At 45.0% G+C, this 23,835-nt stretch overlaps 2 protein-coding genes across 5 annotated transcripts in view; both read left to right on the top strand.

The window, feature by feature from the left end:
- Nucleotides 1-5,668, top strand: part of shisa7b (shisa family member 7) — a 34,761-nt gene extending 29,093 nt beyond the window's left edge. For 2 of the 3 annotated variants that reach the window (XM_030411845.1, XM_030411848.1), the window contains 2 exons: nt 2,370-2,751; nt 3,502-5,668. In XM_030411845.1, the coding sequence (XP_030267705.1) occupies nt 2,370-2,751; nt 3,502-3,937 (818 nt within the window). In that variant the 3' untranslated portion in view covers nt 3,938-5,668. The remainder of the gene's footprint in view (nt 1-2,369; nt 2,752-3,501) is intronic. The other variant, XM_030411847.1, reaches the window with a different exon arrangement.
- A 5,386-nt stretch (nt 5,669-11,054) lies between these two features.
- On the top strand, nt 11,055-23,611 carry znf865 (zinc finger protein 865). 2 transcript variants are annotated; one of them, XM_030411986.1, is made up of 3 exons: nt 11,055-11,677; nt 12,089-12,188; nt 17,800-23,611. In XM_030411986.1, exon 3 carries the CDS (start codon nt 18,255-18,257, stop codon nt 22,350-22,352), a length of 4,098 nt encoding a protein of 1,365 aa, XP_030267846.1. In that variant the 5' UTR covers nt 11,055-11,677; nt 12,089-12,188; nt 17,800-18,254; the 3' UTR covers nt 22,353-23,611. The 2 variants fall into 2 exon arrangements, with proteins under 2 accessions (XP_030267846.1, XP_030267847.1); XM_030411987.1 differs by lacking the exon at nt 12,089-12,188.
- Nucleotides 23,612-23,835: the final 224 nt, after the last annotated feature.

Genomic DNA, 23,835 nt, shown 5'->3' with positions numbered 1-23,835 from the left:
CTTTTATTATTTCACTTCAATCAGAGGGAGAAAACACTTCACTAAAGACGACGACGTGCAGAAGAAGAAGTGTGTGGTTTCCCGTCAGGCGCTCAGAGGTCGCCTCGCTCGCCTTCATCTTCCTCATTCTCATCATTAAACGGCGTTTCTGTCGCGTTAATCGCGGCCGTCTCGGAGCTTTTCATTGTTCGGATCATCACAGCTGACCGTGTCATTGTTTCACAGAGGCTCCTCCCTTCATCCACCTCTTTGTTTTCTCCATCACTTTACTTCTTCTTCTCTTCACGGCCACGTTTTTACCTTTTGTTTCTTTCTCTCCTGCATCTCAAACGACTGAACTAATTTACAGACACACGTTTCTGTGAGACAGTACAGTAACACTTTATATAGGATGACTGCACACTGCGTTTCCTCAGTTATATATATTCTGTGTTGTATTTTGTAATCTTATCACGGTGGGCAGAGGACCTTCGATTCAAAGAGTGTTGGGCCGCAACGTCCGGTGTAGTTTTCTTCCCCTTTAGCGTCTTTTCGAGAGCAGAGCCGTGACGTCTGATGGCTCAAATCCAAAGTTCATCAAGTGCTTTCGACATCCACAGAGGCTGTTTAGGGTTCATGTGATCGTCTCTCTCGAGGTCTCGTCTTTGATTTATCACATTTACTTCCGTCAGACATTTGCAACACTGTGAACTTGAGGAGATTGTAGCAATGTGACCAGATTTGTTGTCTCGTATCTGCACCAGATGATTTAGAGCGCCGGGCGCTGATCACTTCAGCAGCAGCGTTTTAAAAGCCTCCGTTAGAAAACAGGCTGAATCACCTTTTGAATCAACTGAAAGCAAAGCCGTGTTTTCACCTGTCTGATTATTAAATGGCAGCTTTTTTCAGAGAAAACACCCTGAATATGGGTTTTTTAGTGGAACGCCTCTTCAAAAGGAAACTCAAAATGTTGTCATTGTGTGGCAGAGAGAGGGACTCCTGCCTCTCAGCAGACATTGTATGAAACCTGCTCCTTTTGATGTGTTTCCCCCGTACAGAAGGACACTGATAAAGGCTTCTTTGTCTGCGGTCAGCAGCCAGGGAGAAAAACCTCGAGATAATTTGGCCTTACAGGAAGGGAGTAAACAGAGAGAGGAGGAGAGAGAGGAGGAGAGAGGGGAGGAAGACCGAGAGGAGGGAGAGAGGACATGAGACGAACAGAGAGAGGAGGGAAAAGATGGTGGACAGAGAGAAAAAACCTGGAGAGCAAAGAGGACATAAAGGAAAACCAAAGGAGGTGAAGGAGACAAAGGAACAAACAGAAGGAGAGGAGGAAGGAGGGCTGAGGGGTAGAGGGAGGGAAAGAAAAAGGCGAGAGGAGGAGAAAGAGGTGGAGAGGTGGCTGGTTAAAGGTCAGGTTTAAATTGGCTCTCGGGGAGCTGCTTCCATGGAAATGCTTTGAAGATTAAAGCGGTCTCAGGCTATAGAGCAGAAACGCTGCGTTTCACTATTAATGAAGCTCACTAAGTGTTCGTCCACGTCTCCTCCCGCTCCAGCTCTCTTTCTTCTTTGTCCCCGTTTCTTTAGATTCACGTCATTTATCTCATCCTGCTCTCATCCCGGCTGAAACTTCACCTCACCTGTCGATCTAACCTCTATTACAGACTACTTCTTTAGCTTTGGATTTCTCTTTTTACCTTCATTCTCTTCCGCCTCATGCAATATATATATATATATATCTCTCTTTTATCCCTCCGTCTTCTCCGTCTGTCCTCCTCTGACTCCATCACCTTCATTTCACCTCATCTTCCTATTTTATGATTTACTCCTCTCCCTTTCCCTCCACATGTGACACTTTTTCTTTCTTTTTAGTTCGTCCTTGACTTCATCTTCCTCTTCTGCATCCTGTCTTTCCGTCTTTTCAGCCATTTTTTTCTCTCATACATTTATTTTTCCATCTTAACCTTGGACAGTTATAGAAAACAACCTGACCGCAGAGTCCGTTTATCTTCCCACGTGACCTTCATCATCTCAGAACAAAAACTTGTCGTTGGGTTCAAATGGCGCCAGATGATTTTCTCTGACTCTTCGCGGTTTTATTCTACTAAATCCTTTTTTGTGGATGATTTCTTTCATCAATCTAAAAATACAACGTCCTCATATTTGAGGATTTGCTTTTACTTTCCTCTGATTTGTATCATGCGTAGATTTAATATCTTGTGTTATGTAAGAAGCGTCACATATTAAAGCTGTCAAACACTGAATTTACTGTTTAATTTAAGAGTTTACAAATGATATCAAATCATATTTTGTAGGGTTAATCTGTTGAAACACTTGACATCATCTTTATTAACATATTGCATCATTCTGTGTCTCTCTTGCCGAACCAGAGAAAGAACTTGACGAGTACTCCAACTACTACAACTCCAAACGGCGCTCCAACAACGCTCCGCCCTCCTTCCACTCCTCGCAGCACCACCTGCCGTGGGGCGGCGAGTACACGCTGGGCTCCAGGGGCACGCTGCCCCTCAACGGCTCCCGGCCCCGCGTCCAAATCCCCGCCTCCACCCCGAACCCGTACCCTCTTCCCGCCCAGTCGCATTACACCAGCTCCTCCTTCGACAGGCCGCCGCGCCGCGTCCGCTCCCAGGACCAGCTGCTGGCGCTCGGGGAGGGCAACACGCTGTCCCGCCTGTCCAAGAACCAGCAACATCAGTACTACAAAGCCATGATGAACTCCAGCAGGGGCTCCAACTCGCAGACGCTCCGCAGGTACGATGAGAGAGGTGTGAGGAGAGAAAACAGGTAGATGAAAAGAGGAAGAAGAAGAAGAAGAAGAGGGGAGATGAGAGACAGAAGAGATCATAATGATGTCAGACGATCTGAGAAGACTAATAAAATAATAACATGAAGGAGAACCAGTGTAATAAATGTCAAGAGCAGAACAGTTAAACACTAAACGCTAAAGATCTGAAGTTTCTGACAAGCCGAGGCTTCACTCACATTAAATCAGCCCAGTTTAAAACCTTTTATCTCACGTAATGTTTTCTTTTTCTGCAATTAGTCGATGACACCACTTTGAAACGCTACACGGGGAAAAAATGTCTGTTTCCTCTTTTATATATTTAAACCCTGGTTTCCTCTGTGGCCAACCTGACATCAAAACATGAAGTCATAAAAAATACACAGAGAAATCCTTGTGGTCAGATGTAAAAGGGACTCAGAAGCTTGATCCAATTGTTGTTCTCTCTGCATATCTGCAGCTCCACAAAGATTTTAATTTTAATACTGCTCCATTTCAAAATCACGGGAATATATCTCTTAATTTTTCAGCCCTGTACGACTATTAAGTGTTTGAAATTCTTATGTAACAGAATTTTGTAATCAGGATTCCTTTCCGTTGAAAATTGCTAAACAACGAAAGGTGAAATCTCGTCTGTCAGATATTAAAGTTGTGATTCAGTTTGTTGGTTCTTGTGGAAGCTTTAATATCAGGGAGGATAATCCAGCTTCTTGTTCCAGGTCCCACGAGAGGCTCCTGGTCTCACCTGACCGTCTGGAGGACCAGCTGCTGGCGATGGGTCTGATAATCGGCGGCGACAGAGGAGGAGGCAGCGGGATGGTGCCCACCATGGGCCGGCTCAGCCACCACCAGAAGGCCCAGTCGCAGCAGAACATCTGCGTCACGCCGGTCATGGACCGCCACCACATGATCAAGATGAACTCCCACCCGACGCCAGGCCACGACCACGACCGCGACCGCGAACGGAGCTCCGACCGCGTGCCCGCCATGGGCATGCACGGCGGCTGGGAGCCGTCCGGAAGCCACAACGCCCGACGGATGGCTTTTGCCAGCAAGAGGCAGAACACCGTCGAACAGCTGCACTTCATCCCCGGAGGAGGAGGAGGAGGAGTGCAGGGACTGCGGACTGGGAGTAAGAACGAGGTGACGGTGTGAGAGGAAGAGGGAGGTAAAGAGAGGAAGATGAAGAGTAGAGAGGTGAAGGTTTGAAGCTTGTAGAGAAGCTGAAGAGGCAGACAGAGGAAAGAGAGGTGTCGAGGGATTTAGAAGGAAGACGAGCAGGAAGAGGCAGCGAGGAAGAGGTTTGATCTGAGCCGGCTGCCTCGCAGGGCCGAGCAGCGAGCAGCGAGCGCCCCCCCCTCCCCTCCCCTCCCCTCCCCTCCCCGTCGCAACACAGAAAGTGGTGGAAGATGACATTAATCTCATAGTGAGTAAAAGCCAATTGATTTTCTCCTCGTCACTTTGTCTATTGAAAAAACGAGAATATTCAGCCATTCTTTGTAAAGGGAAGACAGAAATGTCCACTTAAAAAGAGCAAAAAATATCATACGAGTGCCGTTTGAAGGCTGCGGGGTATTCGCTGTGACTTTTATTGAAGGATACCCGCTGAGTTGAATCTGTTGAGTTGTCCTTGAGTTTTATTGCACTGTCCTCTGAGTCCTCGACAGCTCCGACAGATTCATCTGTCTTTGAATCCACCGTGGATGACGGAGAGCGCCGAGGCAGAGGCAGACGGGTTTGCTTGTCTTTGTATTTATAAAAAGTATTTAAAACCAAACGAGTTGCTTTTGTATGAAATTAACCTGATGATGATAATTATAATAATAGTATTAACATTACTGAGCCCTGTAAGACTTTGTGTATACTTGGTTTAAAGCGTATTTATCCTTTAGTCGGCCGGTTTGTAACTTGAAGGCCGGACATGTGACCCGCCCGTCATTTCTTTCTCTAGTTGTGATTGGACTGTAATTAAAGTTTAACATTCTCTGCAAACATCAAACGACTGCCTGTACGGCACAATTCACGCTAGATAAAGTTAAATTAAACACCATTTAGTGAAGAAAAATAAAAAAAAGAAACAAGACCTGCATCAACACAAACTGCTGCTACAAAGGCCCAGTCACACCAGCACTCAACTGGTACATCATCTGGCAAAAATCATCAGATCACAACAGGAACTCTGCACACATTGGATTTATTAACGGTGGGGCGTTGGTGAACTGTGACAAGACGAGTTCGGGCCCAGAAATACGTTTTCCCGTAAGCTTACATGTGAAGGAGGAGGCGGTGAAACAGCGGATGGATCTCCTCGAGCAAGACGACTCGTTTCACTTCAGACTTTGATCCAGTTGGTCTGAGAAAAGGATTTAATCGTGCAACTCTTCTTGACTTTCAAGTTGGCAGAGAGCTAAACTGAAGTTAGCAGTATCTGGGGAATTTAAAACTTTCACAAGATAAAACGTGGCCTCCAGATTCCCCGTAACACATCCATGAATTGAGGAAGCTGTCGTAGCTTTTTTAGCTACGTGTTGCACCGTCTGCTGTTATTTAACCTCCTCTGTCGGAGTTAATTGTAAAAATACGTTTTGAATGAATCATATGAACTTATTGTCTAGTTTGCGACCACGTTAACAAGGTTGCTTCCTGTAAATGAGCTCAGAGTTGGCTAGTTTCCCTCTTTATTCACCACGTAGACTGAAATGATGTTAAACAGTCGAATACGGAGAGAGCAGAAAGATGCTCGAGGGCATTAGCATGTTCCTTTCTCGCTAGCGCGTTAGCTCGTCTTGCTACGGTATTCACCAACCAGCCCCACGAGTAGCTTCTCGTGCCAGACGTGCAGATTAAGTCTGCTGCCACTTTTCTGGAGTGACCGGGCCTTCAAAGTAAAAAAATCCACCTTTACCTTACTTTGTACAGTGAACTCTAGTGGGCTCTCGTGGGTGTTTTATCATCTATGAAACATTGTGCTGTGACCCTTTTGCGTAACGATTACCACGGGGGAAAAAAAATGTTTGGAATTCGACCGCTCATGCAGACGGGTCAAACTTCTACAACACGATGGACCCCGACCGCCCAAAACGTCCCTCAAACACTGTTTTAAACTTGTGTCGTTGTGAGTCTTTAGAGAGTGGAGGGGTTTCCACGCGGACCCTCCTGTGCTTCTACGACGCCACATGTTACCTGCAAGTTCAGCTGCTCACCTCATATGAAGGGAAGGGGGGGCAGACGGGGGTTTTCGAGGCTGGGTGGGGGGCGGGGGGGAACGGACACTTCGCACCAAGGGCTATACCGAATTATCTTTGTGTGTCTGTGCTCTGTACAGTGTCTGCTTCTCATTCTCATCTCTCCTGCGTGTCGCTGTCGGGAGGCATGCTTGTGTTCACGGATTCTTAATTTCTTCTTCTTCTTCTTCTTGCGTCGAGAGAAAAACACAAAACATGCAAGAAAATTCTGCAAAGCAAAGGGACTTTTTGTGCAACATGTAAAAAAAAACAAACGAACAAACACACGACCATGATAACTTTGTTTCGCGGGAGAAGCGGTGGCCATGATGATGTCATATTTTGTACATTTTTTTAAGTTCCTCTGGCTGTGAGATGGACCTGCCGGCCGGTGAGGCTGGATTCACCCTCCGCGGGGTTTAAAGGGACTCCTGAGGCCTTTTGTTTGAGGTTTTTCAGCGTCCCACTCCGAGTTGTATTCCGATAAAGACAGATGATGATTGATGACTGAGCGACGCTTCCTGCCAGCCATTTTTAGTCTTTTACTACGACACACGTGCTCATGTTGAAGGTTTATGATCATAACGTGTAAAGACTTCCCCCCCCCTCGATCAGAACACGAACGCTCTTATCATGATTTTTTCTTTTTGTCTTTTACTTAAACATGTATTTATTTTTTTAAAAATCTCTGTGAATTTTAAATGTGTAATCCTGGATTTTCAATATTCAAACTTTATAGTGGAATTTAAAAAAAGTAAAAAAAAAAAAAAGAAAGAAGAGAGAGAGAGACGAACATTTGTGTTCTCGAGAACAAAAAGTTGCTGATGCAATCAAAGAGAAAAGACGAAACCGCATGTCAGAAGCCAGTGTTGATGATGTCATAGTGCTGACTTATGATGTCACGGCGTGTATGTGTGTAAATGTACATGCGTCTGTTTTCATTTGTGTGCCCGTGTGTGTAACTCTCTCTGTGTCTTCTTCTTCTTCTTCTTCTTCTTCGGAATGCTGAACCTCATTTTTTCCGACCAAACTTTCCGGTCGCAGTTGAAAGACCCGAGTCGCGGCCGTCACGTGTTCATATCAACCTGTGATGAGATCAAAGCGGCCTGTCGTTTTGTTTAATTAATAAAAAAGGGACATTGATCAATCACAGCTTCTCTTGTCGAGCTGCGTTCACCAAAGCGAGGACTCCTCAAACATTTGAACATGTAAATTATTTGAAGGCTTTTATTGTGTCCAATTTTTTGGTATTTGGTATTTTAGAAGTGATGAGTTTGTGTCGCCGCCCTCCGACCTGAATAAGAACCTGCAAAAAAAATCAATTTGTGTTTCATGACCAACCTGCTCACACTCGCTCATTTTGACAGAACTTTAAGGGCACTAAAGTTACAGTATTAAAGGGACAGTTCACCCCAAAATTAAAGAAACACATTATTCTTCTTACCTGTAGTGCCAGCCGTAAAGATGTCTGCCTTCTGCCTTTCAATATGAAGCAGCTTGAGGTTAGGAACTATTTTCTTGTCGTCACTGAGAAGGAAACGAGCGTCTTCTCACAGACGATAGAGAGAGAGGTGTGAACGTTAGAAGCTGCAGGATCCTTCTGTGCATCGTCTTACCTCCACATGTGAATAAGTGAGTATAGCTCAGCATCGCAGCAGTGACAGATGTACTGAATCTTCATCGTACTCTTCAGTTAGCGACATCCTCCTTCTTTATTCTGCTTTGCCTGACTTCCTCCTTTACGGCCATGATAATCACAACCGACACTAGAGGGCGCCACCGAGCAAGAGCTTTAAATGTGGGTCACAATAAGCTGCTTTCACAGTCGACCTCTATGGTTGCTTTTCTGACGAGGACGGGCTGTCATTGAGAGCTGCTGGTTAGCGGTTATCTACTTTAGCCACAAGTAAAGCTGCTGAAGGGCGACAGACGGGAAATCAGAACATATTTTCTTTATGATGACCTTCTTCTCATACGTCCATGACAGCGTCTTAAAAAATTATAAGAGCATTTAATGGACTCAAAATTAGAGCTGGATGAGTCATCAGGATGTTTTTCTTTAAGGTTACAAACTCTAACATACCTACAAATCAACATTTACATCATTTTTGAGCCTGATATCTCACATATTGGTGCGATATAGATATAAAGGAGATGGACGCAGCACTACAGGTAGGAGGAGAAATGTGTTCTGTGATGTTTGGGCGAACTGTTAAGAGTTTCAATCCACGCTGAAGAGATAAAAAAAACACATTTTTATTCAAGTGTTTGTCAGCGACAGCAGTCGTCGCCTGAGCGGGTCGTGGAGGAGAATGTACTGTGACCTGCCTTTTGTCTGACAGGATGGAAAAGACTCTGTGTGGGCTTTAACGATGAAAACATCTCATTAATTTTTAAAGGAGAAGGAGGAAAAAGGGGGGGGGGGGGGATTGTAAATGACACGTGAAGACTCAGTTGTATTTTTAATGTCTCATTTCTGCTCATAGGTCTGATACACATGTCGTAATCCATGTTCAGTTAATTGCTCCCCTGATAAAACTGTGTGTGTGTGTGCGATGTGTGTGTGTGTGTGCGCGATATGTGTGTGTGTGTGTGTTAACCACTGGGTGGGGGGGGGGGGGGCATGGGCATATTTGTATTCTCAAAGCTACTCTGCATACCTCAAATTGTATGATACATTTATTTATTACATCCCCTTATATGTCTATTTCCAAGAATATCCAAACAAAGGTCTCACACACGTGCAACCCTTTTGTTATTGGTGATCAATTCTTGCGTTTGTAGAAACCTACTGTTTAATTGATAATAACAATAAAAAAAAAATCCCACTAAAACGTGTGTGTGTGTGTTACTTCTGTTACTTTTGTGTGTTATATCACGAAAAACTGATTTTCTTTGGTGTTTTTGTCTCTTGATCATATGAAACAACCACATTTTTACTATTTTATTGCCATTTTAGATGGAACAATTAAATGTTTAATCAGTAAAATAGAACAGAACGGCTCTCAGGGTTGCAGCTAAATAATATTTTACACATTTTTATCTATAAAATGTCACAAAAAAGTGAAAACTTGGAATCAAAAGTTCCCAGAGCTCAATGTGACATATTGAATCACCTGTTTTATGTCTGATAACCAGAGATTTTCAAGAGAAGATGCAAATCATCACATTTAAAGGGTAACTCCGCCAATTTCACACATTAAAGGTCTTCAGAGGAAGCTGCATGTGATCTAATGAATGACCTTCAATGATGTCACTCAGTGGCCACGTTGGATTGTGGGTAATGTAGGTTCTGAAAAGGAGAGTGTGGAATAAACAAAGGTGATATCTCAGGTTGTAAAATTTGAGGCATTTCCCTTTAAGAAGCTGGAACAAGGTGGAATGTTTGGACGTTTTTGCTTCAAAATGTCCCCAAAAAAGAGTTTATTGCTCTCAGAGTTCAGTCTTGTTTGTTTTATTTGAATTTGAGTGATGATAAACTCCCAGTTTCATTAGTTTTGCCTGACTGTGAAGGTCCACTGTGTTGGATTTAGTGCCATCTACTGGTGACGCTGCAGGTTGCAACCACCTGAACAGCCCTCGTCTCATCCTCCGTCTGGTTTGTCCTTTCTGGGCTCCTGTACAAACACAGTGGTGGACGAGGACCTGCTTCCTCTGTAGATAATAAAGACTCATTCCTAGTTCTTAGTTTGAGGTGATTACACACTCATTTTTATTTCTTGTTATCTGTAGAAGCATGTTTTGCTTTCTGGTGTCAAATATATTTAAACTGTTCTGTTGAATATCTGAAGGTTAAAAAAGGCAAATCTTCATGACAAAGTCGACTAATCTCAATTTAACCACGTCACAAATGTTTTAGATTCGATGTTCAACTGTCTAATCAAAGACAAAGTAAATAAGAGAAGAGAATTCTGACCTTTAAATCCTATTTTTGGTACGAACGTTAAGTTTGTGATGTGTTGTGTTTCTGCGCTCAGCCCCTCCTCTCTGTTGTGTTTCTGCTCTCAGGGAGCAATTTGAGGCTCCACACAGGGGAGCAACACGCCGCATCCTCACTCCCACCAATTTAGCTCAAATTATTAATTCATCAAGTCATTAAAGGAAGAAAATGAGGGAAATTACAGGAGGGCTGGGCTCCTGTCTGCTGCCTCATCTGTGGTGGTGATGTGTGATCATATCAGCTCTTCTTCAGTATCGACACATCTGCTTTGACACAAACCATCAACAAATTAGTTTATTTAAGGAGATCCAAAATCCAGATGTTTTTATGACGACCAACACTGACTCAGGACGTCGGATCATCTCCATCCTCGACTGTGAAGACCAGAACAGGTTCTTTTATGTTTTCTGAACACTAACCAGATGTTTTTGTGCAAAGAACAGAAACAAACGTAAAGATGCAACATAAAGAAACATTGGGATTATAGTTTTATACAGTTTTATAGATTGTAGGTTATTTTTTGACATTATGAACGTGTGATATGTGGAAAAAAAGAGGGAAAGCAGCTTGTGTTATAATATGTGGCGGACCCTGCCACCTCTCTGGCTCCAACCAGTGTTCTGGGGTCTTATTTTCCTCTGAGAACAGCTTTTTTACACACTTACTGAGAGAATAAATACTTCTGACTTTGTATTCTTATCTCATAAATACTATAAATATTAAAAATTCTGAGTTTGAATTCTTTCCCCCAAATCTGCGCAGTTTCAGTCACAGCGCCCCTTTAAGACTAATATTTATTTTATTTTGGTGTTTTCATGCAGAATATCAACAGAAGAAGAAAAAAAAAGTACAACACGTGTTTACAGACACAATCTCAGCTTTTCACCACACACACACACACACACACCCTGTAATGTTATGCAGCACGCGCTCTAATGATATCTTTAATTGACTCATTAACATTTCACACACTTAGTGTGAAAACACACACACTCTCTCTGAGGGGCCTAATGACAATGAGTGTGTGTGTGTGTGTGTATCAGTGTCGCTGATATCTTTTTTTAATAGTGTGCAAACATGCATGCCCGCGCGCGCACGTACACGCACGCGCAGACACACAGCACACGCACACACACACACACACACTGTTTATTCATCCACGAGCAGCATGCCGGATAGAAAGCATATTTTGCGGTCGGAGGGTCGGAGGTGGATGTGAGCGCGGCGGCGGCGGTGTGGTCGCGGCCGGACAGACCGACCTGTGCCTGGCTCTACCCGGAACCATTATGCAGACAGGAAACTACCATTTTAACGCTAGCAGCATCGGAGGAGCCGTCGACTACACGGGGGGACACCTAAAACTGACAAGGGCGGAAAACAGCCAGCCGCGGAGAAAAGAAGGGAAAACACGACGGAAACAAAACAAAGGCGCCGTGCGGGTGAAGACGGGCAGCGGGCTGCTGGAGCTGTAGGACGGAGGCGGCAGACAATGGACGTGTCGGAGCGGGCCAGCGGAAATAGTTTTTGTTAGCGAGTGAAAAGCAGCAGCAGCCCTCCCGGGCCGATGGACGGCCAGGCCTTTCACAGTGTTTTTCCATGGATGAAGAAAAAGGCCCCGCTGACAGGCAGTAGGGACCCCGCTCTCACGGCGCATCCCCAGCTCCATGTTTTCTCACTTTTACTTCCATGTTTGTGAGCTTTTTTTCGCAGCCGGCCATCGAATGCTACAAGGTAAAACAACAAAAACAAAAGCCGCTCGCAGCAGTAGTATGTTGGCTAATTTGCTAGCTGCCGATGCTAAAGCGAAGCTAACTGCTCAGCTAAGCTGCTAGCAGCGCTAGCGTCCCTGTGTGCAGCTGGGATACCCCCTTTATCTCCTTTCACTTGTTGTTATCAGTGTTATAAATGATGTGAAACACATTTGAACTTGATTTAAAACACTTTTCTTCTCTGTCAGTGTTTAAATCCACCGCGAATTGTGCGAGTTTACGACCGTTAGTGCAACATTTTGGCAGTTGGTGAACGTTAGCTAGCTGAGTGATTAGGGATGCTAGCAGACGCTGGTGAGTGAGTGAGTGAGTGAGGGGTAACAGACATGTCTGTCCGTCTAACATGTTCGCTCGTCGGTACATCTTGTTTCAGGCTGCCGACCTGAGGTTACCGGTTGTCGGCGGAGAAAGCGAACAGTGTCCCCCCCCGCAGCTGCGGTCCAGCTGGGGGCTCCATACCTGTGGATTAGCCGGTAAGATGGAGACATAACATGCAATCACACACCTCCAGATTGTCAAACTCCCCGTTAGCTTGATGAGCGTCAGTTTGTCACTTGTGCTCCCAAGTTGTTTCATATTACAAGCATTCAAAGTGATCTTTAAGGAGATTTATCCAGGTGCACATGATGTATTTGAGCTGTCATTGCATGCGTTTTGTACAAACTGATGCAGAATCAGCACTCAGACTAGCTGATTACACCACAGTCTGTCTGTCTGTGTCAGTGTGGAAAAAGTTATCTTCAAGTAGGAGAAACAATTTGAATCCAAAGATAAAAGTTGCAGATAACAATGAAAACAGATACTGACACATCTTGTCACTTGTGTTGGAGCATCAGCTGGTCCATTTACTTACAAGTCTGTCATGTAACAGTCAGCAGCCATGTAACGATGCACAATATAGATTTTATTTAACTGATATCTGTTAATTATCTGCTTCTCCTGGCTGATTTGCAGGATGTCAAACTGATTAATACACAGGTGTAACTGAACACACCGGGCTTTTTTTACAAGAAAAGATGCTTGTTTTCTGTAAAATGCTGCATTAAGTTACTGTTGATACGAGTATAAATACAAATTTAAAGCATTTCAGTGGTGAAACATGACTTTTATTATGAAGTAGGCTGGTCACTGGAAATGCAGCGTGTTCGGTGAGTTTAGCGACGCTTCTACAGAGTAAAACAACAATCATTTTTGACACAACACGACTATGAAATGCATTGGGGAGTAGATTTATTCATTCTGTAGGATTACCGTAACGAGAAGAAGCGTTCATAGGTTCTTTATAAGTGTTTGGTTTTAATCCAAAGTCCTGTTAAATGGGTGCTTTTGCTTTTTCACTTTGAAAAACAAATCCTCCGCCGTCATCTTGTCGGTCAGCTCTCCTTGAGGCCAGAACACACTGGGGACATGACACAAATACAAGATGTCGCATCAACACTACTCACGCTGGCAGTGACGCAAATTTGTGACAGCGTGCCCCAATATGTAAACTTGCGACGCAGGTGAATTATCACATTAAACATTATGCTTGCCACAGGTGAAGCATGGGTGGCAGAAATATGGCGGCAGCTTGCTGAGCTCCAAAAGAGCCATGAGGGTCTCTGACCGGCTCTCTGACAGGTAGAAGGAGGTCGATTAAATGTTAAAATGACTGTTTTTATCAGTGCAGTCTGGTGGATTTGAAGAGAGCACAGGCGGATGTAACGGCTTCAGTTCATTGTCGGTTTGTTCCACCTTTGCTGTGTGAAGTTTGTGTCCTGTGTCATCTGATACAGTCAACAGGTCCGCCATTTTCATCAGTTGTGATGTAGTTTATGCACACTTGAGGTTAAGAAAAGTGATGTACTGAGCAATGATGGATGATTTAATAACCCACAGCTCTAATAAGATACGTTGTGTGAAATCTTATCTTTCTGGTAGACATCCATCCATCTTCCTGTTTGTATTGGCTTTAATTTCACTGACACCGATAAATAGCTGGTAATGTAATTTATTGTCCCGACATATCATCAGAATCACTTAAACCTACTTACAGTAGAGTATCTTTTAAAAAAAACTCTGCTATAGATCTCCTCAGCCTACATGTGGTTGCTTGAAGTGCCGTTAGAGTCACGGGACATTTCTAAAACCACAACACTGATAAAGTAAATGTATATTAATATTGCACTGTGATCCAGTTTGAGCTCCCTGTGCTCATGAAGATGGAAAACAGCAGCATGTCATACCTCATTTCACATGACGGCTTGACAGCCCTGTAATTGCTTCAGTCGTGAGATTCCTGCGACCTGAAAACGGGAGTCGAGGGTGAGAATAGAAACGCTGCTGCGCTCAGGAACGCTACAAGCTGACGAGTTGTGCTTTTTTTTTTCCCAAATATTGCATAAGAAGGAAACTTAAACTCTCAGGGAAAGATTTCTCAGAACTCATCAGATGATTTACTGATGAAGATGTTCAGTAGTTGTTAACATGTGTGCATCTCTGATAGCTGCTGATCAAAGCAGTTAGTAGTTTTTTGTTTAAAATGCAAGAAAGGACTTGTTGTCTTCATGTAGAAAAGTAATAAGAAACACAGATGGGTTCGTGTTTTAAAGGTTAAACCAACTGACAGTGCCTCGGTAAGAAGAGCTCAAAAGATCTGCCACAACAGAATTATTTTGTTTGTGGAACAATTTAACAATCAGCCATTCAAACACAACAGAGGAGCTCATTCAGATGGTGATGCTCCAGATTTTGGCTTGTTATTGTGCTTCTTACTTACTCAGGAACAGACTCTTACAAAATGTTTGCTGTCCTGATTGAAGCCTCAATCAAATTTTAGGTCCATCACATGAGTAGCAATAAAAAAAACAACTTGTATTTGTTGAGCGCTCCTTGCAGGACTTTTGGTTCCTGCTGTACTCAACAGGATGCTTCTGCTTAACGTGGTGAATTAAGTTTGTTGTATTGTTTTGTAGCTACACATAACCAACATGTTTTTTTGTACATTAAATCTTTGGTAACCAAATCACTTCAACACTACTGAAGTCGCTCCCTGGTTTAAAACATACTCATTACATCAATATATTGGAATATTTCTTTTATTCCAATAAGATTAGTGCAACATATTGATTATTAGAAATGAAGGAGACAGAAAACTGAAATTAATTTCCATTTAGTGACGTTGTATGTTCAGATTATTCAGTTAATAGGCTATTAATTGTTACATGTTACCAATCTGATATTGTTTTGGTGGGATGTTGTTGATGCTGCGTCAGAGCCAGAGTAACAACGTCATAAATGAGTTTATTTTGTCAACAATTTGACAGAAAAACAACCAATACTGATAATCAAAAATGCTGAATATTAGACCCAATAATCTGTTTACCCCTGTGATTCTAGGATCTAATGATTTAATAGCCGATTCTTGGAAATAAACCAACAAGCAGGGACTCATTGATATCACTTGAAATTAATAGACTCCGGTTCCTCTAAAGGTCCCCTGGGAAAGTTCCTGTGGTGTAAACGCAGCTTTAAGTCCCGACTCATGCTGGTTTAATAACCTGCCAGCTAATTTCTTGCGTTCACCTGAATGTAACAGGTGTAAATATTTACCTCAGCAGCCTTCAAGCCTGACTCATGTCACCCTGCTGCTAACTAAACGAAGCTTATTAGATGGTTGTATTTTTCTTTATTAGTTATATGTTAGGAAAAGTCTGTGTTGTTTTCCAAAGATTTCTGCTGATTTCATCCCAGTGAGGCAAACTGGTAACTGAGCAGAATTTAGATTCATTTGCTTTTGTGCTGAGTAGTTGCTTTTAGTGGTTTGTGTTTGGAGAGTGTGATTGTTGTAAATGTTACGGTTGACAAATGTTTGTTTTGTCAATTTCAATTTGAGGCCGGCTGCAGCAGAACCGGCCGCCTGATCAGAATCTGATGTCGGGGATTATCTCAGGAAACGGCGTCTATACGTGCTGAATGTGCTTATAGAAGGCCGTTTGTTTGTTTGGCCTTCCAACAGTTATCTCCTTTTTTTTTTTTCCATGGATACAAACAGACACGCAGAGTTTTAAGTATCAGCAGTTTTCAGTGTGTTTCAGAAGGAAAGCCACATTTAGTTTTGGTTGCTGTCAGTTTTATTACTGCTGTATTTTGAGGATTTCTTAGATACAGGATGAGTCTACGTCGTCCCTGATGCTGTTGCTCTGCTGAGCTTCAGACTGCACGCAGATGTGACAGCACATATGAGGATGTTTGGCTTCTCTGGTTTCTGTCTCGAGGGGGATAGTCGCTCATGTCGAGCGGTCTGGAAAGAAGCCACAGGAAGGTCAGAGTGGAGAGCAGAATTAACCCCAGTTTATTAAAAAGACGTGTCACCCAGGCTAGACGGACACGCAGGAACATAAGTCTGATTTCTGTTCAGGGCTTTTATGCCAGAAGAAAAGGGCAGGTTATTTCCTACAGTAAGTTATCATAAAAGTATCATGTAATCAGATAAATGTCAGATTAACTCTCAAGAATAATACATTTTTGCCAAAGACTGTTTGACAGAAAGGGTTGTTGGGTGAATCAGTTGTAAACGCTCTACACGTCCAATGATTCATGACTGAGTTATATCAGACTCTAGAAATGACACAACACACAGCACAATCTATATTAATAGCGTAGTGCTGCATTCCTCGATGGGCTAACGGTATCCAGCCACGGCTTCGTGTGGTGACCCACATTTGTATGAATACATTTTCTCCCCCCTAATTGTTTATAAAAACCTTGGTTGAGATTGAGACGCGGAGCAGGAACGTAATCAGTGAAGTTAATGGAAAATGCCAATCAGATTGAATATTTGACAGAAGGGATTAACTGAGCCTGAATGTCGACACTCAGCAGCACGTTTTCCCTCTCACACACACAAAGAGACTGTCCACCAGACCACCTTTTCTGATCTGGCATTTAGCTGTGTGTGTGAGTGAGTGTGTGTGTGTGTGTGTGTGTGTGAGTGTGTGAGAGTGTGTGTGTGTTTGAGCCGACGGGCAGCCATGTTATCCTGCAGGAGCTGGACAGGAGTCGTGTGGCATTTTGAGCCACCGCTCTCTTTTCTTTTCCCTCTCCAGGCTCCACTACTGTTGAACTGTATTAGCTGAATCGCCACAATATGAAGTAATAAATCACAAACCTGTTTCAATAACTGGTTGTTTTGTGTGTTGCTCAAAAATGTCAGTTTCATAAATGGAAACCAGTAAATGTCAGCATATGAAAATCTTCTTTTTGTTGTTCATGTTGATTTTTCTTGATTACAACTAAACATTTATGTGATTAAAACAGTGACACAAACACACATTTAAAGTCTATTTATGCAGGTTTTTTAAACGTTTTAATGTTTTTGGGATACAAGTTTGCCTTTCTGTTCTTATTCTCACAGGGACAGCAGAGTGAGGTAGATCATATAGCTCATCAGACCACATCCAGAAGACATTAAAACTTGTTTAAAAAAGTCTTAATTAATAATAATCTGAATTAGACGCATCTTTCATCTGTCAGTCTTAATTTTCCCGGGAGATTTCAGGCCCGGTGACGGACAAAATTGCACAGTGGATGATGTTTAAAGGGAGCCAGTCACTGTGCAGTTGTAATAATACATTAAAGCAACAAAAAAAAAACTATGCAAAAGTAAAATACAGCCTGGAACAGTTTGCCAACAAAGAAGATTAAAGAAAAAACGTAAGAAAACACTTTTAAAAAGTCCCTATACGCTTACAGCAGCTGTTGTTTTTTTACCTGCCTAAACAAACAATCAGATGTAAAGTTTGTGAAAGAAAATACAAACCTGTGCAACACCTGTAACAGTGGGTTTTCAGTGTAAAGAGTGAAATCGGTGGCACATTTTGTCTTACTGAAACTGAACCGTTACATTCAGCTGAATCATTGGAGTTGTTTATTCAGGAGGCTTCTCCTCTGAGACGTGAAGCATCCTGGTTTTGAGGCACCGAGGGCAAGAAAAGCAGCTCAGTGTTGTTGAGCTCTCCGTGCCAAAACTGTTTAGTTTATCTTCTCCGTATCAAGTCGCTGAATCACTAACACTGTTGTCTTTTTCTGCTTCTCATTTTTCAGGCTGTCCGAAGAAACTCCATGAAGGGACAGACGGGCAGTGAAGCGGTGGTTCATCCTCCACTGATGTAACGGACACACTCCACTTCATGGGACTCGCTGACCTTATTTCGGAAATCAGCACACGGTTATGGAACACTTGAAAGAAACACTACAGACTGTTTTTTTTAGTATAGTTTAGTTTATTGCCTATTTATGACCTTTTTTTGTAACGTCCCACAGAAGCACTTGAAGGCTTCTCTCTCGAATGAAGAGTAAACGCTTTAGTGAATCATTTATGTGACAAAAACAAGCATCGGCTTCCGGTGGATTAAAAGTGGCTTGTTGGAAGTTTGAGGGAGTCACACCTGGACTACCTCTGAAAATCACACCTTGTCACGTTGACAAGGGTCGACTGCTGTTCTCAGCAGTAAAAGACTTTGTGTACGTGGCTTCGCGGCACCTTGCTATATCTGAAGATGTTTCAGTTCAGCAAGTACCCGATGGACATTCTAGAAATGCTAAGTGGACACCAAGCCCACCAGTTCAAAGGGCTTGGATTGGAACGACAACTGAGCCACCAGCAGCAGGTCCAGCTGCAGCATCAGCAGCAGCTCCAACAGCAGCACCAGCCCTCCGCTGACACCTCTGGAAGCCTCCTGTCCGGCCTCGGACTGGGATCCCTCCAGAGTTCTCGGAGTAATGCCTTCGCTGACTCCTCCTCATTATTCGCCAAAATGAGCGCCCCTCCCCCGCCCATCTCCCACCAGAGCCAGTCGTCCTCTTCGTCCCACAGCTCCAGAAAGTCCAGTAAGATGAGCAGCAGTAGCAGCAGCGGGAGTGGCAGCTCGTCGGGGTACCCCCAGTTCCTGCGGCCTTTTCACCCGGCCGAGGCAGCGCTGGCCCAGGAGCAGCTCCACTCCGGGATGGGACGTTTTGACTTTGGTGGGAGCAGCAGCGGGGGAAGCGCTGGGGTCATCGGAGGAGTCGTCACACCTGCGCCTCCGCCTCCCCCGCTGCATCCAGGTCTCTCTGTCCCCCAGCCTTCCCCCGGTCCCCCCACTTCCTCACCCTCTCCTTCCACGTCTTCAGCCTCCAACAACCCCTCTGGCAGCACTGCAGTCCCCTTAGTCGGCCAGTCTGACCCCCGCAGCCTCCACCAGCAGTTCAGCTGCATGCTTGCGGCTAACCAGTACTTCCTGTCCGGCGTCCCCACCAACAGCAGCCTGGAACAGTTCCTCGTCCAGCAAGGCACTCACAACCACTTGGGTTTGGGTCTGAGCCAAGGAGCCACGGATTCAAACTCGGCGCTAGCCCCTCCCCCAGCCCTCCACTCCTCCCACAGCCACAGCCACTCAGCTCCACAACCTCAGCAGCAACAACAACAGCTGACTCCTCATGCCTTATCTCATCCACACAGCCACACTCACCACCCGCACCCTCTCCACCCGGCCCCCCAGCCTGCCCCACTGGGTGGCTTTGATTTCCAAGGCATTCCAGTCCTTTCCTCTAACCAAATAGCATCACTAATGCAGCAAGAGGCCGGCCTTCCCCTCCCCCTGCCCCTGCACCTGTCGCTCTCTAAAGAAGATGCAAAGGCGGGAGACAGCTCGTCTACATCTACGTCAGGTGGAGGGAGCAGAAGGAAAAAAGCGATGGCGGGCTACCTGCCGCAGAGGAAAGCGGACAGTAGTAGCCACAGCAGCAGCAGTGTTAGTAACTGCCACAACAGCAGCTCGAGTGGGCACAGTCAAAGCTCCTCGTCAGGCCTCGTGGGAGGAGGATCTGGGATAAGTGGCATCGGAAGTGAGCCACAGCATTCTTCTCTCCTCTCATCATCATCGCAGTCATCCTCCACTGTTTCCTCCTCTTCGTCTGCCCCTCCTTCCTCCAACTCCACCTCTGTGCTTGTAGCCAACGGTAGCCAACAGTTGTCCAAATCCCGAGAAAGCCACAGTAATAGTTCATCTGGCCAGCCCGAACCAGAACCTCTTTACCACTGTGGTGAATGTGGTAAAACCTTCACCCACCTCTCCAGCCTTCGAAGGCATCTCCGCAGCCACGGCCTGACACCAGAAAGCCAAAGCAGGAAGTCGGACTGTAACTCCCCCAGCCCAGAGAGGATATTCTGCTGTGGTGAGTGTGGGAAAAGATTCAAAAAGAGGGGTCACCTCATCCAACACAGTGTCACCCACTCAGAAAACCGGCCTTTTGTCTGCAACATCTGCCAAAAGTCCTTCAACCGTCGAGAGTCACTTACGAGACACGAGAAGATTCACGACGAGAAGCCTTTTCGATGCCCGGCCTGCGGGCGTTGCTTCCGCGAGAGCACCTCTCTCCTCAATCATGCTGCTTCGGGTGCCTGCGGCAAACCTCCTCGGAGTTCGAAAAACCGGACTGGCACTGGAAGAAGTGCCTCATCTAACCCCAGCAGCAGTAAAATGGGAAGCAGTGGAGACAGGGTAGGAATTTCAAATGATGCTGCACCAATGGCAAATGACAAGTATGCAACAGATTATTCTAGAAACCGCTACCAGAACCAGTCGTCCTACAACAGCGTGGTTGACGACTACAGACGATCACAATCACAATCGTCTCTGTACCCCTCAGACAGTACGCTAGCCAGTGACATGAACAACCAAACTCTACGCAAGGCCCCTTTAGCCCCAACTCTGCACCCCCATCCTCAGAGCCAGCAACACCACCACCACCACCCACCACCGCAACAACAGCCCCACCTCCCCCTCTCCTCCCTATTGGATGATTCGGAGGATGAGGTCACCAGCAGTGCGATGTCGGCCATCGCTGCTGCAGCCGCAGCCTCCTGTGATATAAACACAGAAAACCGGGAAGGAGAGAGGAGGGATATCATCGGAGGCCTGCTGGGGGGGTTGGGGTTTAACATGGGTGGACCGTCATCAACATCGGGCCTCAACGGTTCCACCATGCCTTTAACCCACCCCAGTCAGCCCCACACGAAGCCCAGGAGGCCGAGGAAGCCCAGAGAGAAAAGGGACCCAAGCAGCATCGTCAGAAGAAGAAGGAGCCCCGCTCCGCCGGGCGACGGCTCAGAACGACCGTACTGCTGTCAGATCTGTGGCAAACGCTTCAGGAGGGCAGAGACCCTCCGGCGCCACAACCGCGTCCACACAGGGGAGAAGCCCCACGCCTGTGACGTTTGTGGCAAAATGTTCCGTGAGCCTTTCCACCTCACCAAGCACCTCACCGTGCACTCTGGACAAAAAAACTACAAATGCAACCTGTGTGGGAAGATGTTCGCCTATGCACAGAGTCTGGTGAGACACGGGAAGCTGCATAGAAGAGGAGAGATCGACAACCAGGGGAGGAGAGTCAAAGGTGCTGCTGCTGCTGCTGCCATCAGTCAGGTCGCCAGCTCGGGGACCTCTGACTACTTCTCATCCTGCTCCCAAGGAGAGAAGTCTCCAACACATGGCACCCCCTCTCAGAGGCTTTATACCTGCACCGTGTGCTGGAAGTCCTTCCGTCACTACTTCCACCTGACGGCACATCAACAGACTGTCCATGGTGGCGGAGTCGGACTGGAAAAGTCCTTTCGTTGTGAAGTCTGCGGCAAAGCCTTCGCCTACTCCAATAGCCTAGTACGCCACAAGTTGTCTCAGCATGGCCTCGACCGAAACGGCCAGCGCGTCAACCAGTCCCAACCCACCGGATACTCGCCGCTCTTCTATGATTCTGGATCAGGTCCAAACTATGCAGGGTCATCCCACATGCATCAAGGGGCCTCTGGGCAGCAACAACAGCCACAACCACCTCAGCAACAACAACCACCACCACCACCACAGCAGCAGCAGCAACACCAGCAGCTGCAACACCCTTTTCAGTACCGCTCAAAAAACTTCCAAAAAAGGCATGGGCAAACAAGAAAGCACCGAAAAAAAAAAAGGCGGGTGGTGATCCACAGCATCATGAGAGACGGAAAACTGGTGGGCGTCCCCCTGAGTAAAGACACCCGCAGGAAGCTGCTGATGCTGAGGAAGAGGAGAGGCAAACTGCAAGCACAGCTCAACAAAAAAAAGATGCTGGCCCAGCTGAGGGCCAAGAGCGGCGTGATGAAGGTGAAGTCGTGGTCTGGTGGTGCGGTCAAAGTCACCGGGCTCACCTCGATGGACATCCCCATCAAGCGATTCCCCTGCCCCATCTGCCCCAGCACCACATACGCCAAGCAGGGTTCTCTGCTGGTCCACTACGCCACCAGGCACCCGCCAAGGAACTCAGGCCGCCACGCCCGTCTGCGGTGCCAGGTGTGTGGGAGACGCACCAGCTCATTACACAAAGCCTTGAAACACAGGGGCCGGCATCTAAAACAAGCTGCATTCCAGTGCCGCAAATGCCGACACCGCTTCTGGAACCCGGTGCTTCTGGCCCGCCACAAGTTCTGCTGCCGGGGGCCCGTCATTGGCAGCGGGGGCGGCGCCTGGGAACTGATGAAACTGCCACGCGACCAGTCGGATAGTGACCGTTCACCAGTTCAGCTATCGGTCCCAGTATTGGTCCAGCCTGAGAGATCAACTGTTCTGACTGAGTACAGTCAGTAAAAAAAACAAAATAAAAAAACAGTTTTCTAGACTAGAATGTTTTTATGTTTATTTTTTTTAAATAATCCAAGAAGCAAGCAAGAGCTAGCAAGTTTTTAACAGACCAGACGGGAGGATGGGGAGGGTTAGTGTAACTACTGTAATATCCCCACACGCCTCCCAGTCCTAACGTACTACAGCAGAGGTGGTTGTTAAATTAACGTGGACTTCAAAAGGCCCAAAATCAGAACCACCCCAAATATCTGCCCCCCCTCCCTTCGCCTCAGGTGGAGGAATTTAGACCACGTGATGATTTTAGTAGCACCTGTTTGACAAATACATTAATCCAGCGTCCTCTCCATCATCCGTTTTTTATTTTTAATCTTCCCTTTAGCAGTGTTTGCGCATAAATATGGATTGGATGCCTATTGTAGAAGTGAGGTACCTTTTAGTACCAATTTATTTTTTCAAATTGTTTTCACATTATTCACAGTTAAACAGTATAGTCCGTGTCTCTTGCTCTGTATGTGTTTATTTGTTCCCCCCCCCACAGTGGAGAATCTCTCACCTTTTTATAAAAGAGATCTGCCCTCAAGATAAATTAATCTTTTAAAGAAAAAAGAAAAATCCTCGTTAAATTGTTCAAAGGGTCTCTCTGTCACAGAAAGGCAATACTAGTTGATGTGCTGAAGTGACTGAAGGAGGAGAAAAAAAGGAGTTAGGACAAAACAGAAAAGTGTTGTTGACCTTGTTTTTAATGTACACTACTTTTTGTCATTGTTAAAAGAGGCGTGGACGGAGAGAGAAGACACGACTCAAACTGTTAATGTGTTCAGGATTTGAAAAGGACAACAAATAACCGGAGTGTACTGTACAATTGGTATTATATTTTATTATATATTGATTATTTGCTGTTTTTTACTCCAAGTATCATTTCTTTTATCATTGTTGGTATTGTACGGGTGGGAGGGATATCGAGTCGGGGACTATCTTTGTAAAACAGCGGGGTGAGTATATGTATCGATGTGATATTTTTTTCCCCTTCCTGTACCTCTTTACCCCGCTCCCTAAAAGCCACAGTTATGCCCCAATTTTTGTAACAAAAGCGTGTACACATAGTTCATTACTTAGGTTCTGTCCAGACGTGTTTTTTCTTTTTTTTTTTTTTTTCCTGTAAAACTAAAAACATGTAATATTATTACTAAATTACTATCCTTTTCTTTGCCTAAAAAGTGAGTTGTTGAAAACCCTCAAATCAATAAAAAAAAAAAAATCTGAAACGTTACGTCCACTTGTCGGTTTATGTGAAATCGCTGATGAACTTCCACACTGAGAAATAATTGTGTTTGTACTTTAAAGTATGAAATGTAGCTAATAAAAACACTGAGGTTTTTATTTTCTTGGTTTTCAGGTGCCAGGAAAAAGCAAAAACATCTACAACTCCTAATTCTCTAAAATGTTGAATGTTGTAAATAAAAACAGAAAGCAAAGATTTGCAAATTCT

This window comes from Sparus aurata, chromosome 3 (genome assembly GCF_900880675.1).
Source record: "Sparus aurata chromosome 3, fSpaAur1.1, whole genome shotgun sequence".
Taxonomy (NCBI): Eukaryota; Metazoa; Chordata; class Actinopteri; order Spariformes; family Sparidae; genus Sparus; species Sparus aurata.
The sequence above is the reverse complement of the archived record's forward strand: the minus strand, read 5'-3'. Positions and strand labels throughout refer to the sequence as shown.